This window comes from Aquarana catesbeiana, linkage group LG03, assembly GCF_042186555.1.
Source record: "Aquarana catesbeiana isolate 2022-GZ linkage group LG03, ASM4218655v1, whole genome shotgun sequence".
Classification (NCBI taxonomy): Eukaryota; Metazoa; Chordata; class Amphibia; order Anura; family Ranidae; genus Aquarana; species Aquarana catesbeiana.
The window spans coordinates 471,905,579-471,922,286 of NC_133326.1; the positions used below are offsets into that span (position 1 = coordinate 471,905,579).

At 40.2% G+C, this 16,708-nt stretch overlaps 2 protein-coding genes across 38 annotated transcripts in view; both read left to right on the forward strand.

Moving 5' to 3' along the window:
- LOC141132486 (protocadherin gamma-A4-like) overlaps positions 1-16,708 on the forward strand; it is a 489,967-nt gene that overhangs the window by 383,462 nt on the left and 89,797 nt on the right. Inside the window, exon 1 of one of the 37 annotated variants that reach the window (XM_073620941.1) lies at positions 13,344-15,234. The exons of the other annotated variants lie outside the window; for them this stretch is intronic. Coding sequence (XP_073477042.1) covers positions 13,687-15,234 — 1,548 coding nt within the window. The 5' untranslated portion in view covers positions 13,344-13,686. Of the gene's footprint in view, positions 1-13,343; positions 15,235-16,708 lie in introns of those variants that run through there. 37 annotated transcript variants of the gene reach the window in all.
- Positions 2,182-13,636, forward strand: LOC141131154 (protocadherin gamma-B5-like). The gene is made up of 4 exons (XM_073618200.1): positions 2,182-4,859; positions 8,806-8,860; positions 12,878-13,551; positions 13,598-13,636. Exons 1-4 carry the CDS (start codon positions 2,433-2,435, stop codon positions 13,634-13,636), a joined length of 3,195 nt encoding a protein of 1,064 aa, XP_073474301.1. The 5' UTR covers positions 2,182-2,432.

The window sequence follows — 16,708 nt, forward strand, 5'->3', positions numbered from 1 at the left end:
GATCACCTCTGTGTTTTTTATTTTATGCTAAACAAATAAAAATAAACCTAAAATTTTGAAAAAAAAAAAGTTTTTCTTTTGTTTCTGTTATAAAATTTTGTAAATAAGTACGCTTTCTCCTTCACTGATGGGCACTGATAAGGCGGCACTGACGGGCACTGATAAGGCAGCACCGATGAGGTGGCACCAATGAGGTGGCACTGATGGGCACTGATAGGCAGCACTGATGGGCACTGGTAGGTGGCACTAATGGGTGGCACTGATATGCAGCACTGATGGGCATTGATGGGCACTCATGGGTGGCACTGGTGGGCACTGATGGGCACTGATAGGCGACACTGCTGGGCACTGAAAGGCTGCACTGATGGGTACTAATGGGTGGCTCTGATAGGCGGCACTGCTGGGCACTGATGGGCACTGATAGTCGGGATTGCTGGGCACTGATACATGACACTTATGGGCACTGATATGCGGCACTGATAGATAGCATTGATAGGCATCACTAATGGCACTGGCAGGCATTGGGGACGGGCACTGATTGGCAGCTGCCTGGGCACTGATTGGCAGCTGCCTGGGCACTGATTGGCATTTCCCTGGTGGTCTAGAGTGGCTTACCTGGTGGTCCAGTGTGGTGGCAATCCCTGGTGGTCCTGGCGGCATCCTGATGGTCCTGGGTGGGCATCTGAGGGGGGGCTGCACTGATAAACAATCAGCACAGACCTCCCCTGTCAGGAGAGCAGCCGATCGGCTCTCCTCTACTCGCGTCTGTCAGACGCGAGTGGAGAAAAGCTGATCAATGGCTCTTCCTGTTTACATCATGATCAGCTGTGATTGGACACAGCTGATCACATGGTAAAGAGCCTCCGTCAGAGGCTCTTTACCGAGATCGTTGTAGAGGTGTGTCAGACTGACACACCTTCTTATTCGTTATAGCTAAGGAAGCTGTCATATTAGCCTCTGCTTGATCTGCAGTTGCCTGCACATGTGATCAGCTATAAAACCAAACAGCTATGACACCAACCATTTGATGGCTTGGTAGTTGGGATGAGAGTGAACGCTGGAAACTGTAGCAGTTATAATTTACGGCATACCTTGAATGTAACTGACCTAGAAAACTGGTGAATCGATGGGATTAATTCTGCTTTGAAACTGTTATTCTAAAAGCATAACCATTAAATCTATGTGGCCAGGATTCTGCACATGAGTGTTGACAGGAAAGTTTGTTGTTGTTTTTTAAAATGACGTTTTTCACAAACTTTTTTTTGATACATGTCCCCCCAGGGTAGGACCCAGACCCCTTAACCATTGTATGCCTAATTACTTGCATATAAGCCTTCAAAATGGGCACTTTTGATTTTTGACGTTCGGGTCCCATTGACTTTAATGGGGTTCGTTATTCGCGTCCGAACTTTTGCGGTGTTCGAACGTTCTAGTGCGAACCGAACAGGGGTCTGTTCAGCCCATCCCTATTTACCACTAACCTGCCGTTACGACCCAATTCCCCCATGTGACCCACCCACCTGGATCCTCTTGTGACTCACTCCTCCTAACCTTTTCCTGTAATACACTTTTCCTAACCTTGTCTTGTGACCTATTTTCCCCTTATCTTCTCCTTTGAGTCACTCTCCCTAGCCGTATCCCATTTTTTGAAGAAGAAATCTGAAAACACCTAATGGGCTTCATATTTATTGATCCTATTAATTATAAAAATGAAAATAATACTGAGTAGTTGTAGTTGTGCTCTCTTGCCTAATGTGACAGTTATTTCCACTGTATTTCTGCTAAACAAATAACATACACTGTATACACAATACAGTTTAAATGTCTTTGATTTACCAAAAGATCAGGATATATTTATCAAAAAATAAATAAAAAATCTAGCACATACCAAAGTTCAGTTCACATAAAAAATATGACCTCTATAGCAATTGTTTTCATGTTAAACTGACTTAATTTGCTTAAACTGTGAACCAACCATTATCTCAATCTTAGGCCAAAAAGCTTTCAGAATAATATAAGTGTGTTTCATGAGGTACACTTGTTTTTTTATGTTTTTTTTTCAAGAGTAATAGAAAATCATATTAATGAACACTAAAGGAGTTTATTAAAAATCGGTTTTAGTGACGGAACTGATGACGCTCATGTGAAAGATTCTAAAATCTACATCTGTATTTATGAAAGTAACTCTAAAATGTTGTAGTACCACAATTACACCTCAGAGCGCCGCTGTTGAACCAATAAGGGAAGGATGTGAGAGATGCATGCCTCTATGAGACAGGCAGTACAACTGCAAGAGTAGATATAGAGCATTTCTGCATGAGATGGGAGTGCTTCAGGTCTAACAAAGAAGAAGATATTCTGGAATTTGAATTCAATTAAGGCTTATACATTCTACAAGGAATTTCCTCTTATATATTCCAGCAATAGAAGGAATGGCTGTCTTGAAAATGCATCAACAACAATCACCCCTGGAAATCAGATGGCAAGTAGTGATTTCATTATTTTCCTGGTTGTGTCATTCAGTCTCTGCTCAGATTCATTATTCCATTGTAGAAGAAATGAGGAAAGGTTCAGTTGTTGGTGATTTAGTGAAAGATCTTGGAATGAATGTGAAGGATATCACAGCAAGAAAACTCCGTATTGTGTCTGATGTTTCTGAAAAATATTTCAGTATCAATCTGGAGAATGGAGACCTTTTTATTGCAGAGAGGATAGACAGAGAGACACTGTGTGGGGCTGCAGCTGATTGTGTCCTGACCTTTGATGCTGTGGCTGAGAATCCTTTAAATGTGTTTAATGTTAGGATTGAAATTCAAGATATAAATGACAATCCACCAACATTTCTTGATGAAACAATTAGATTGGAAATAAGTGAATCTGCTTCACCAGGAGCAAAGTTTGCTTTGCAGAAAGCTGAGGATTTGGATATAGGAATTAATACACTGAGAAGCTACAAGCTGAGTCCAAATGAGCACTTTGCCTTAGGAGAAAGGATCAGCTCTGATGGCAGTATATTTCCTGAGCTAGTTCTAGAAAAGCCTCTAGACCGAGAGACGCAAAATTACCATGAACTAATTCTGTCAGCTTTTGATGGAGGAAATCCTGTACAAACAGGCACAGCAAAGATTAGGATTACCATCACTGATTTTAATGATAATACACCTATATTTACCCAAGAAGTATATAAAATAAGCATTAAGGAAAATATACCTTTAAATTCTACAGTTCTGAAGGTCACAGCAACTGATGAAGATGAAGGAGTAAATGCACAGATTACATATTCTTTTAATACCCGGGCAAATAACATTCTCCAGATGTTTACAATTAATCACAAGAATGGAGACATTAGAACAAAGGGACATTTAGATTATGAAATGAAAAAACACTATGAAATATCTGTAAAAGCCATGGATGGAGGGGGCCTGGCTGCCCATGCCAAAGTTTTAATAGAGATATTGGATGAGAATGACAATGTTCCTGAGATAACCCTCACCTCCCTGTCTTCTCCTATTCCTGAAGACACATTACCTGGAACTGTGGTGGCACTGATTTCAGTTCGTGATAAAGACTCGGGAGAAAATGGAGAAGTTCAGTGTCAAATCATTGGGGATATTCCATTTCAATTAGTGTCATCAGCAAGTAACTTTTACAAAATTGTAACCAAAGATTCTCTGGACAGAGAAAAATTATCATCCTATAACATCACCATTCAAGCATCTGACAAGGGTTCTCCTCTTTTATCTTCTGTGAAAGTCATTTATTTGGATTTGGCGGATGTTAACGACAATGCACCTATTTTTGAGAAGTTGATTTATACTGCATTTGTACCAGAAAATAATTTACCAGGAGCTTCCATATTTCATATTCTAGCTAACGATATTGACAGTGAAGAAGATGCAAAACTAACTTACTTTATAGTAAGTAATGACAAAGATCCCATATCCTTGCATGTGTCTATAAATCCAGTGACCGGAGTCATTTATGCACAAAAATCATTTGATTATGAGCAACACAAAGAATTCAACATTCAGGTCATTGCTAAAGACAATGGTTTTCCATCACTGAACAGCACCACAACTCTAAAAATTAATGTGGTAGACCAGAATGATAACCCACCAGTCATCCTATACCCACCAAGAGACAGTGATGGCCCTGTCTTTGAGATTGTGCCTTGGTCTTCTGAACAAGGTTCTTTAGTATCTAAAGTGGTTGCGGTGGATGCAGATTCTGGACACAATGCCTGGTTGTCTTATTTTTTGCAAGTTTCTGAGCCATCACTTTTTACTATTGATCAGTACACTGGGGAGATCAAAACATCAAAGGTTTTTCATGATAGAGATTCTTTAAAACATAAAGTTGTGGTCATAGTAAAAGATAATGGTTACCCACCCCTGTCTGCTTCTGTGACTCTAAACCTGGTGATTGCTGATAATTTTCAGCAGATAATTCCTGAAATGAACAAACAGCCAAGCAAACTGGACTCTCAGTCGAACTTACAAATGTACCTGGTAATTGCCTTGTCATTAATTACTTTTCTGTTTGTACTGACTGTGATCATTGCTGTGGTCTCCAAATGCAGAGAGCCTAAATCTTTGCCTTACTTTGGCCCTGTGAATACACATTTATATCATACTGTAGATCCCAGATTTATTTCCCAGTTTAACAATGGAACATTACAGCTGCCCTACACATACAATGTTTGTCCAACTCTGGACTCAATGGACAAGGAATTTGCTTACCTAAAATCTCAGCAGTGTGTTCCGGTTGTTCCTGTAGATAGACTAATTGATGCGGATGATTCAGGAATTGGTAATGAAAACATAAGAGACCCTATAGCTGATAATAATCTTATTTTACAGGTATGTAAAAACTATAATATTTAATTAGTGTGCATTCTTTAAAACAATGTTGCAGATATGTTTGCTATAAAGGATGTTGACCCAAAAGGATGTTGACCCATATAGTGTTTACAAATCAGAGGAAGTCTGTAATGATTTACAATTTTCTGTTATTTTATTTTAATGATTTTGTAAAATAATAATTACCAACAATTATCTTGATAATAGCAAGCTGTTTCATACAATAGAGATTGTTAACTCTTAAGGCATCCATAGTTACTAAGCCATCGGAAGACCAGCACTCATAGTGCATCCTAGATCTCTTTTAGTTTTCTAGCATTGCACAGGAGACCAACCCCCCCCCCCCAGGAATATAAATGGGCAAAATGGGCATAGTCTACGATATGGTCGCTATGCTCAGAAAAACATATCTACATAAAGAAAAATGCTTTTCTTTATGGCTGTTTTAAGTTATAGTGTCACAACACTAGTGATTGACTGTATTTAAATACATTATATTATGTATACGTAACAATAGACAAATATTTTATGTTTATGGAAAAAATTATTTAAAGTGGAAATAAACTTTCCTATTCTTTTTTAGCTAAGGAAACTGTCATATTAGACCCCTTTCACACTGGGGCGTTTTTCAGGCGTTTTTTCAGGCACTTTAGCGGTAAAAAAAAGAGCCTGTAAAGCGCCTGAAAGAAGCCTCATCTGCAATACCAATGTGAAAGCCTGAGTGCTTTCACACTGAGACCCCTTTCACACTGGAGCGTTTTTCAGGCGCTTTAGCATTAAAAAAAAGCGCCAGTACAGCGCCTGAAAGAATCCTCATCTGCAATCCCAATGTGAAAGCCTGAGTGCTTTCACACTGGGGCGCTGCACTGGCAGGGCGTCAAAAAAAGTCCTGCAAGCAGCTTCTTCGCAGCGCTTTCGTGTTTTTGCCACCGGGCTGGGTGCGCCAATGGCCCAAGCCCTTTCACACTGCCAGCGCCCAAAAAACGCCCCAGTGTGAAAGGGGTCTTAAGTGGGTGGTTTTTCGGGTGCTGGCAGTGTGAAAGGGCTCAGGCTTTCACATTGGGATTGCAGATGAGGCTTCTTTCAGGCGCTTTACGGGTGCTTTTTTTAACGCTAAAGCGCCTGAAAAATGCCTGAAAAACACCCCAGTGTGAAAGGGGTCTTAGCCTCTGCTTGATCTGCAGTTGCCTGCACATGTGATCAGCTATGACACCAGCCATTCGCTGGCTTGACAGTTGGGTTGAGAGTAAACATAAGCACACTGGAAACTGTAGCAGTAATAATTCACGGCATGCCTTGAATGTAACTGACTTAGAAAACAGGTGAATCGGTTGGATCAATTCTGCTTAAAAAATTCTATGTGGCCAGGGTTCTGCACATGAGGGTTGATAGGAAAGTTTGCTGTTCAACTAAATATACAACAAATTAGATGTTTAAAAGGAACATATATACAAAATGTTTTTTTTTATAATTTCTGAAAATATAGCGTTAAAGAATGATTGGTCTATTCATAAAGGGTTCTTATTTTTAGTTGCTAATTCCTAAACTGGTATTAAACCCAAAAGCAAACATTTATTATATTGCAGTTTACCAATTCTTAGATGTAATGGCTGTATTAGTTTTCTTTTTTAGACTTGTTTTCCTTTATTTTCATCTGTTGTTTTTCAAAAAGCTCTCCAGCAGAATGTAGCAGAATGTATTAGTTACAGAGATAGCAATTTAAAACTGGCAGTGGTGCTTACAATGATCAGATTATATTTATGTAAAATCTTAATCTGAAAACTGCTTATAAAGTATTAGCATCGGTCCAATGCTGCATCTGTCCCCTGCCGGCTCGAACACTGAGTACCAAGCGATCTGACACCGTCGAACGTTCGGTTCCCACAGTTCCCTGAGCAGAAAACTGGTGACTGTCAGTTACTGCTCTCTGCTCTGCTCCTCCTCGTTCACTGGAGTGCTGGGCTGTGGAGTAGCTCGCTGAGAGCCTGAGCCAGGTGCTGATCCAGGCATGTGGGCGGATCCCGACATCATTGTCGCAATCTTGCCTGAGCCTGGACGAGCTCTGTGACATCAGCCGACAGCTGGCTTCAGCTCGCTGTCTGCTGAAAATGGGTCACAGGACTGCAGTTTGTTCTTTGAGCTTTGGCTGTACTTCTCCTTTAAATCTGTTAGCAAATCTAGCACCCCCCTCCTCCAAGAGACAAAAAGGTCCTATGCGCCACACATCACTGCAAGCTCCTGTGGATATGTGAAATGACAGCCTCAGCCTGGGCTCTAGCCAAGCCACATCCCCACTCCCCCAGACTGACAATACTGCTGTCCAAAGTTACCGCCTGTGCTCATTCACCCAGAGTGGGGGCACTCTAATGCAGGAGGTGTGTTCCTTGCCAGATCACCAGGTGAAAACAGAGGGGGAAAAGCAGAAAAAAGTATACTAATGCAGCCACTACATCCAATGATTGGTAAGCTGCAATATACATTTTTGGTTTGGGGTTTATTACCACTTTAAGATCAACCAATCACAATTCCTGAAAGTCAGTGCATTTTTATTGCTTGCTATGAGTCAATCTACATAAGAGTTGGCATTTAAACTGGAAGTTCTGCCATTTTATTTTCAATAGTGAAAAATATTAAAGTGGTGTTCCGGCCGAAATTATACTTTTTAAATAAAAATATCCCTATAATACACAAGCTTAATGTATTCTAGTAAAGTTAGTCTGTAAACTAAGGTCTATTTTGTTAGTTTATAGCAGTAGTTTGTTATTTTATAAACTTACAGCAGGCCGTGGCCATCTTAAGTCTGGGCATCTGAAGCCAGACTGTATTTCTTCCTGGATCTCATCCTTGCAGATCTCGCACATGCTCAGTGCAGCACAAGCAGTGTAATAGGTTTCAGGTCAGGTTTCCATAGCAACGGCAGTGTCAGAGGAAGTTGCCGCCCCTTCCCAGAAGGCATTGCAAACAGGAAATTATGCGATGGGCCGTGGCCAGGGAGGAGGAAGTGAAAAATTAATACAGCAGATATACAGTAAGTGCTGAGAAATTTTTTTTTAAAATATCCAATTCGTTTGCAGTGCACAGTTTAGTGAGGAATGCTGAAGAGTTGTAAAAGTGGGTGGAACTCCACTTTAATGTAGAGGGGATGGGTTAGAACCCCTGCCAGGTTTTATTTGTAGCCTGTGTCTACCTTTGCTGACTATTTCTCATTTTTGTCATGGTAAAAAAGTGATCTTATTGCTATCTGTGTCCTGTCCCAATGACCACAGAAAAGAGAGATTTCCTCAGGACACAGAGAGCAAAAAAAAATCTGTCAGAGACCTGGATGTAAAGGTTGATATGTATAACATTGACATTTCAATGAACAATAGTAGTCATAATATTGTAGAGGTGTAATGCTGTTTAAATATATACATTAAACACACCAAACTTTTATTATATTGCTGCTTATCTCACTGGGTGCACAAGGGGGGATTCTCTAAAATGTCAGGACACTGTTATTGACATGTGAGATTAGTTACTCTCTAATAGAGCCTGCATGTAACCATGGATAAACTTCCACCCTCTGAAACTTAGCAAGCAACAAAGAGAACATAATTAGACACTGTGAAGGTGATTCATGTAGTAAACATAAATGTGAGCTATTTGAAGTCTAGTGATTTTACTTGTATATTTGAATATCATTTTGCATGGTTGCTGGTTATGCCACTTTCTGCAATTTTCTAATTGTTAATGCTCCACCCCATCTCCTGCAGATTGTCCTACTAGGCAAGGGATTGCTCATAGGACAGGTTACTGTAACAGGATGGCACCATCTTTGTTAAGGTGTCCTCCTTGGTGAGCCTCTAGATCCTGGATTGTAATACTGGCTCAGGGATGACACAGTCATGTAGATGCATAGTTACATAGGTCCAGCTTGGACTAATGTAACTATGTATATACCATACAGAGCCAATGCCCTTGGAAGCTGGAAATTACTACCTGCTGCTCGCTGAACACAGGAGGTCAGTTGTTCAACTAGGGCACCTTTCAGAGGATTGTTTGCATTTTCTGAATGAATTCAAAGTGTTATCTGATTGAGCAGATAGTCAGGGCGGTGACATCACACTCGTAACCTTCTGTAATCAGAGAATGCTATGCATTCATTAAGAAAACGCAAAGCATTCTCTGAATGACACCTATGCTGAGTAGTCGACCTACTGTGTTCACAACGCAGTAAGCCACCTGTTCGGCACAGGACCCAGAAGCAAGTGGAGATCACTATAGTAGAGGTGTCTGCTTCAGTGATTTCCAGCTTCCAGTGACATCGGCCAGGTGTTGTATATACATAGTTACATTGGTCCAAGTTGGGCCAGTGTAACTATGAATGAAATATCCAAACCTGGAAGTTATCTTTAAACTAATGTTTGACTCACATCAGCCCTTTCTGCAGTCTCTTACCTTATAATGATGCTGTCTCATCACTAAGAAGAATGAGGAAATACTTCCTCCTACCTGCAGCTGATGATATAATCGTATGTAGGCAAAGTCATTTGACAGGAGCTCCAGGACAGCCTTTTACTGATACAAGTTAGGACTTTCTTTCAAAGTTAATATTGTTGCTGTATATTGAGACATGCCACCAATATATTTATGTAGACTTGTATAGTCGCTGAAAGGTTAGGAAACTCAGCTCATTAAACCCTTTTGAGCCTGGTGTACCTAGAAAGGCATCAGCAATTTAATGCAAGCTCCTTATTTTCATATAGCACATACCAAGTCCTAGCTTGAGTTAATAAGAGCACAAATGGAAAAAAGATCGCATATTTTTTTCAAAAAGTCATTATTTTATTGCTGTTAACTCTTTTAGCCTAGGTTTTTAAGCTCTTTCTAAAAAATGTACTCATATATTTGAGTGTTTCTGTTTGTATAATAATTACATATAATAATACAATAATACAATCCGTGATGAAATCTCCACTCTACAGGTATCTCCCTCAGTTAAGAACCCATATCAACAGGTTCAATTGACACTCTCCTTATTCAAATCGGCTACTACAGACAAAGTTGCTAAACTCCTTTCTAACGCCCACCTAACCACCTGCCCCCTGGACCCTATTCCCTCTCAAACACTACAGTTGCCCTCTGACTCTATCCTACACTCTCTAACCCACATCTTCAATCTCTCCCTCACTTCTGGCATTTTCCCCAATGCTCTAAAACATGCACTAGTCACCCCCATACTTAAAAAACCGTCCTTGGACCCTACCAATCTTAACAACCTATGCCCTATCTCCTTGCTCCCCTTTTCCTCTAAACTCCTTGAACGCCTGGTTTACAACCAACTGAATGACCACCTCATTAAGAATAGCCTTCTTGATCCCCTTCAATCTGGATTTCGCCCTCAACACTCAACAGAAACTGCTCTTTTAAAACTGACAAATGACCTACTAACTGCAAAAACCAACGGACACTATTCTGTACTCCTACTTCTGGACCTTTCAGCTGCCTTTGACACGGTTGACCACCCCCTCCTCCTCAAAAAACTTTACTCCCTTGGTCTCCGTGACTGTGCTCTTCAGTGTCTCTCATCCTACCTATCCCAACGCACCTTCAGTGTCACTTACAATTCTACTTCCTCCACTCCTCTTCCCTTCTCCATCGGGGTCCCCCAAGGTTCTGTTCTTGGACCTCTTTTATTTTCAATCTACACCTCTTCCCTGAGTCAGCTGATAGTCTCTCACGGCTTTCAATATAATTTCTACGCTGACGACACACCACCCCTCAACTCACTCCATCAGTCTCCTCACGCATCATTACCTTACTAACAGACATATCTGTATGGATGTCACACCACTTCCTCAAACTCAACTTGTCCAAAACCAAGCTTATAATATTTCCTCCCCCACGTGCTTCTTCCCCTGACTCATCTGTCAAGAGCAATGGCACAACCATCCACCCATCCCCACATGTCAGCGTGCTAGGTGTTATCCCTCTGAACTCTCCTTTCGGCCCCACATCCAATCACTTTCCAAAGCTTGCCGCCTCAACCTCTGCAACATCTCTAAACTATGTCCCTTTCTAACCAATGAAACCACAAAGCTCCTGATTCACTCCCTGGTTATCTCTCGCCCTGACTACTGCAACTCCCTCCTCATTGGCTTACCTTTAAATAGGCTATCCCCCCTTCAGTCCATCATGAATGCTGCTGCCAGACTCATCCACCTTACAAACTGCACAGTGTCTGCCACTTGCCAAACAAATTCAATTTAAAATACTAACAAAAAGTTACAAAGCCATCCACAACTCTGCCCCCAGCTACATCACTAGCCTAGTCTCAAAATACCAACCTAATCGCCCTCTTCGTTCCTCCCAAGACCTCCTGCTCTCTAGCTCCCTCATCACCTCCTCCCATATCCGCCTCCAGGACTTCTCCTGAGCCTCGCCCATCCTCTGGAATTTGCTACCCCTATCTGTCAGACTTTCTCCAAATGTATCCACTTTTAGGCGATCCCTGAAAACTTTCCTCTTTAGAGAAGCCTATCCTGCCTCCATCTAACAACTGCACTATTTTCTCCATTAGCCCATCCCCCACAGCTATTACCCATTTGTTTAACTTGACCCTCCCTCCTAGATTGTAAGCTCTACTAACAAGCAGGGCTCTCTGATTCCCCCTGTATTGAATTGTATTGTAATTGTACTGTCTGCCCTAATGTTGTAAAGCGCTGCGTAAACTGTCAGCGCTATATAAATCCTGTATAATAATAATAGAATATAACAGTAAAATAAACATATCAGCATTTTTTGGTTTCGTTTTAAGAAACTATGCTCTATAAACGACTTTTTTCCTAACCTTGTCTTGTATCCCACGGGCTCTAACCCTGTCCTGTGACCCACTAACACCAATCTTATGCTGTGACCGACTCAGCCCAACCCTGGCTTGTAACCCAATCTCCTTAACCTTGTCTGTGATCTACTCCCGCTACTCTTCACCTTCCGTTACGACCCACTTCCCCCATGTGACCCACCCACCTGGATTCTCTTGTGACTCACTCCTCCTAACCTTCTCCTGTGACCCACTTTCCCTAACCTTGTCCTGTGACCTATTCACCTTATCTTCTCCTTTGAGCCACTCTCCCTAACCTAACCACATTTGTTGAAGAAGAGATCTGGTAAAACCTATCGGGCTTTATATTTATTAAACCTATTATTTATAAACATGAACAGCAAAATATAGAAAATACTGAGTAGTTGTGCTCTCTTGCCTAATGTGACGGTTATGTCCACAGTATTTCCACTAAACATATAGCACTCTATATACAATACCTTTTAAATGTCTTTGATTTACCAGAAGATCAGGGTGCATTTATCACAAAAGGAAATCTAGCACATACCTTGTCACAAAGTTCAGTTCACATAAAAAAATATGGCCTCTATGGCATTTGGTTTAATTTTAAACTGACTTGATTTGCTTGAACTATAAACAAGTCATTATCTTAATCTTAGGCCAAAAACCTTTTAGAATAATATAATTGTGTTTCATGAGGTACAAAGTCACTTGTTTCACTTTGTGTTTTTTCAAGAGTATTAGAAAATCATATTACTGAACATAAAGCACCAGAGTTTCTTTTTTAAATGTTTTAGTGACAGAATTGATGACACTCGTGTGAAAGGTCCCTAATTCTTAGTTTGTATTTATGAAAGTAATTCTAAAATGTTGTAGTACCCCAGCTGCACCTCAGAGCGCCGCTGTTCAACCAATAAGGGAAGGATGTGAGAGATGCATGCCTCTATGAGACAGGCAGTACAACTGCAAGAGTAGATATAGAGCATTTCTGCATGAGATGGGAGTGCTTCAGGTCTAATAAGAAGATATTCTGGCATTTTAATTCAATTAAGGATTATACATTCTACAAAGAGTTCCTTTTATAAATTCCAAACAACAAAAAGAAAGGCTGTCTTGAAAATGCATCAACCACAATCACCCCCGGAAATCAGATGGCAAGTAGTGATTTCATTATTTTTCTGGTTGTGTCATTCAGTCTCTGCTCAGATTTATTATTCCATTGTAGAAGAAATGAGGAAAGGTTCAGTTGTTGGTGATTTTGTGAAAGATCTTGGAATGAATGTGAAGGATATCACAGCAAGAAAACTCAGAATTGTGTCTGGTGTTTCTGAAAAATATTTCATTATTAGTCTGGATAATGGAAATTTATATATTGCAGAGAGGATAGACAGAGAGACACTGTGTGGGGCTGCAGCTGATTGTGTCCTGACCTTTGATGCTGTGGCTGAGAATCCTTTAAATGTGTTTAATGTTAGGATTGAAATTCAAGATATAAATGACAATCCACCAAGATTTCATTATGAAGCAATGCGATTAGAAATAAGTGAATCTGCTTCACCAGGAGCAAAGTTTGTTTTGCAGAAAGCTGAGGATTTGGATATAGGAATTAATACAATGAGGAGCTACAAGCTGAGTAGCTACAATGAGGAGCTACAAAATGAGCACTTTGCCTTAGGAGAAAGGATCAGCTCTGATGGCAGTATATTTCCTGAACTGGTTCTAGAAAAGCCTCTAGACAGAGAGACACAAAATTACCATGAGCTAATTCTATCAGCTTTCGATGGAGGAAATCCTGTACAGACAGGCACTGTGCTGATTAAGATTGCCATCACTGATTTTAATGATAATACACCTATATTTACCCAAGAAGTATATAAAGTAAGCATTAAGGAAAATATACCTTTAAATTCTACAGTTCTGCAGGTCCAGGCAACTGATGAGGATGAAGGAGTAAATGCACAGATTACATATTCATTCAATACACTGGCAAATAACATTCTCCAGATGTTTACAATTAATCACAAGAATGGAGACATTAAAACAAAGGGATATTTAGATTATGAAATTAAAAAACACTATGAAATAATTGTACAAGCCATAGATGGAGGGGGCCTGGCTGCCTATGCCAAAGTTTTAATAGAGATATTGGATGAGAATGACAATGTTCCTGAGATAACCCTCACCTCCCTGTCTTCTCCTATTCCTGAAGACACATCACCTGGAACTGTGGTGGCACTGATTGCAGTTTGTGATAAAGACTCTGGAGAAAATGGAGAAGTTCAGTGTCAAGTCATTGGGGATATTCCATTTCAATTAGTGTCATCATCAAGTAACTTCTATAAAATTGTCACAAAAGATTCTCTGGACCGAGAAAAAATGTCATCCTATAATATCACCATTCAAGCATCTGACAAGGGTTCTCGTTGTTTGTCTTCTGTGAAAGTCATCTATTTGGATTTGGCGGATGTTAATGACAATGCACCTATGTTTGAGAAGTTGACTTACACTGCATTTTTACCAGAAAATAATTTACCAGGAGCTTCTATATTTCATATTCAAGCTAAAGATATTGACAGCGAAGAAAATGCAAAACTGACTTACTTTCTAGTAAGTAACAGTAATGACAAAGATCCCATATCCTTGCATGTGTCTATAAATCCAGTGACCGGAGTCATTTATGCACAAAAATCATTTGATTATGAGCAACACAGAGAATTCAACATTCAGGTCATTGCTAAAGACAATGGTTTTCCATCACTGAACAGCAGCACAACTCTAAAAATTCATGTGGTAGACCAGAATGATAACCCACCAGTCATCCTATACCCACCAAGAGACAGTGATGGTCCTGTCTTTGAGATGGTGCCTTGGTCATCTGAACAAGGTTCCTTAGTATCTAAAGTGGTCGCAGTGGATGCAGATTCTGGACACAATGCCTGGTTGTCGTATTTTTTGCAAGTTTCTGAGCCATCACTTTTTACTATTGATCAGTACACTGGGGAGATCAAAACATCAAAGGTTTTTCATGATAGAGATTCTTTGAAACATAAAGTTGTGGTCATAGTAAAAGATAATGGCTACCCACCTCTGTCTGCTTCTGTGACTCTAAACCTGGTGATTGCTGATAATTTTCAACAGATAATTCCTGAAATGAACAAACAACCAAGCAAACTGGACTCTCAGTCAAACTTACAAATGTACCTGGTGATCGCTTTGTCATTGATTACTTTTTTGTTCGTATTGACTGTGATAGTCGCTGTGGTCTCCAAATGCAGAGAGTCCAAATTTTTGCCTTCCTTTGGCCCTGTGAATACACATTTATATCATACTGTAGATCCCAGATTTATTTCCCAGTTTAACAATGGAACATTACAGCTGCCCTACACATACAATGTTTGTCCAACTCTGGATTCAATGGACAAGGAATTTGCTTTCCTAAAATCTCAGCAGTGTGTTCCGGTTGTTCCTGTAGATAAACTAATTGATGCGGATGATTCAGGAATTGGTAATGAAAACATAAAACATATAGTTGATGACAGTCTTATTTTGCAGGTATGTTCAAACTATGATATTTGATTAGTCTGCTTACTTGAAAACAATGTTACAGATATGCTTATTTTAAAGGCTATGTTGACCCATATGGTGTTGACAAATCAGAGGAGGTCTATAATGATTTTCAATTTTCTGTTATTTTATTTTAATGATTTGGTAAAAGAATAGTTGCAAAAAAATTCTCTTGATAATAGCAAGCAGTTTTTATACAATAGAGGCTGTAAACTTTGACCATGAGGCATCCATAGTTTCCGGACAATCATAAGACCAGCACCTTTAGTGCATCCCATATCTCTCTTAGTTTTCTAGCATTGCACAGGAGGCCAAACCCTCCCTAAGAATATAAATGACCATAACCTACGATGTAGTCCCATTTCTCAGGAAAACATATCAACATGCTTTTCTGTTATAAGCTATAGTGTCACAACACTAGTGATTGACTGTATTTATTAAACGAATTATATTATGTATACTTAACAATAGACAAGTATTTTATGTTTATGGAAAAAACTATTGAAAGTAAAAATAAACCTGTCATATTAGCCTTTGCTTGATCTGCAATTGCCTGAACATGTGATCAGTTATAACACCAGCCATTTGATGGCCTGGCAGTTGGGTTTAGAGCTAACATAAGCACACTAGAAACTGTAGCAGTTTTAATTTATCGCATGTCATGATTGTAACTGACTTAGAAAACAGGTATATATGTCTTTATATCACCATGATTGTATACATTTGTTGGAGGCGCTATCTGTCGCCTCTAGCTAGGATATTTGTCTTGTCGGCTGATAACCAATTTAAAGTTAGCTCGATTTCTAAGACCTGTTGGCTGCTAACTGATTTGATGTTTGTTTTACTCTTGTACTTTTGTATGCATATTATTGCTAAGCAGACCCTAATGTCTACCCATCAAACTGAATTCTGGTTATCTTTGTACCACTTTATGTTTATTGCTGCCTAGGTTGTACTGTGCAATTTTGGGTACACAAATAAAGAAATTACAAAAAAAAAAGAAAACAGGTATATTGGTGGGATTAAAGTGATTATAAAGGCTTAATGTTTTTTGCAGCAGCTCCTCCAGCAGCCCCACTCCCCCAACACTTACCTGAGCCTGATCTTCCTCCAGTAATGTGCACAAGAGCCTCGGCTCTCCGGGGACTCTCCCTCCTCAGTGGCTGAGACAGCAGCGGGAGCCATTGGCTCCCACTGCTGTCAATCACAGCTAGTGAATCAATGAGGAGATAGAGGGGGTGGGGTCAGTGTGTGTAAATAGACAAGCAGAGTCGCAGCTCGTGAACAAGCCTGCTTGGGTGCTCCCATTACAAGCTGCTTGATCTGGGGGCACTCAAAAGGAGGGAGGGGCCAAGAGTGCTGGTGAGGGACCCGAGAAGAGGAAGATCGAGGCTGCCCTGTACAAAACCACTGCACAGAGCAGGTAAGTATAACATGTTTGTTATTTTTTTTTTTTAAAAGC

Excerpts from the sequence above, each read along its gene's own strand:
- LOC141131154 (XM_073618200.1), top strand. The coding sequence starts at position 2,433 with ATGGCTGTCTTGAAAATGCATCAACAACAATCACCCCTGGAAATCAGA. Across the intron at positions 4,860-8,805 it reads ATAATAATCTTATTTTACAG|AGCCAATGCCCTTGGAAGCT; the intron begins GTATGTAAAAAC and ends TATACCATACAG. Across the intron at positions 13,552-13,597 it reads CACCTATATTTACCCAAGAA|TTCTGCAGGTCCAGGCAACT; the intron begins GTATATAAAGTA and ends TAAATTCTACAG.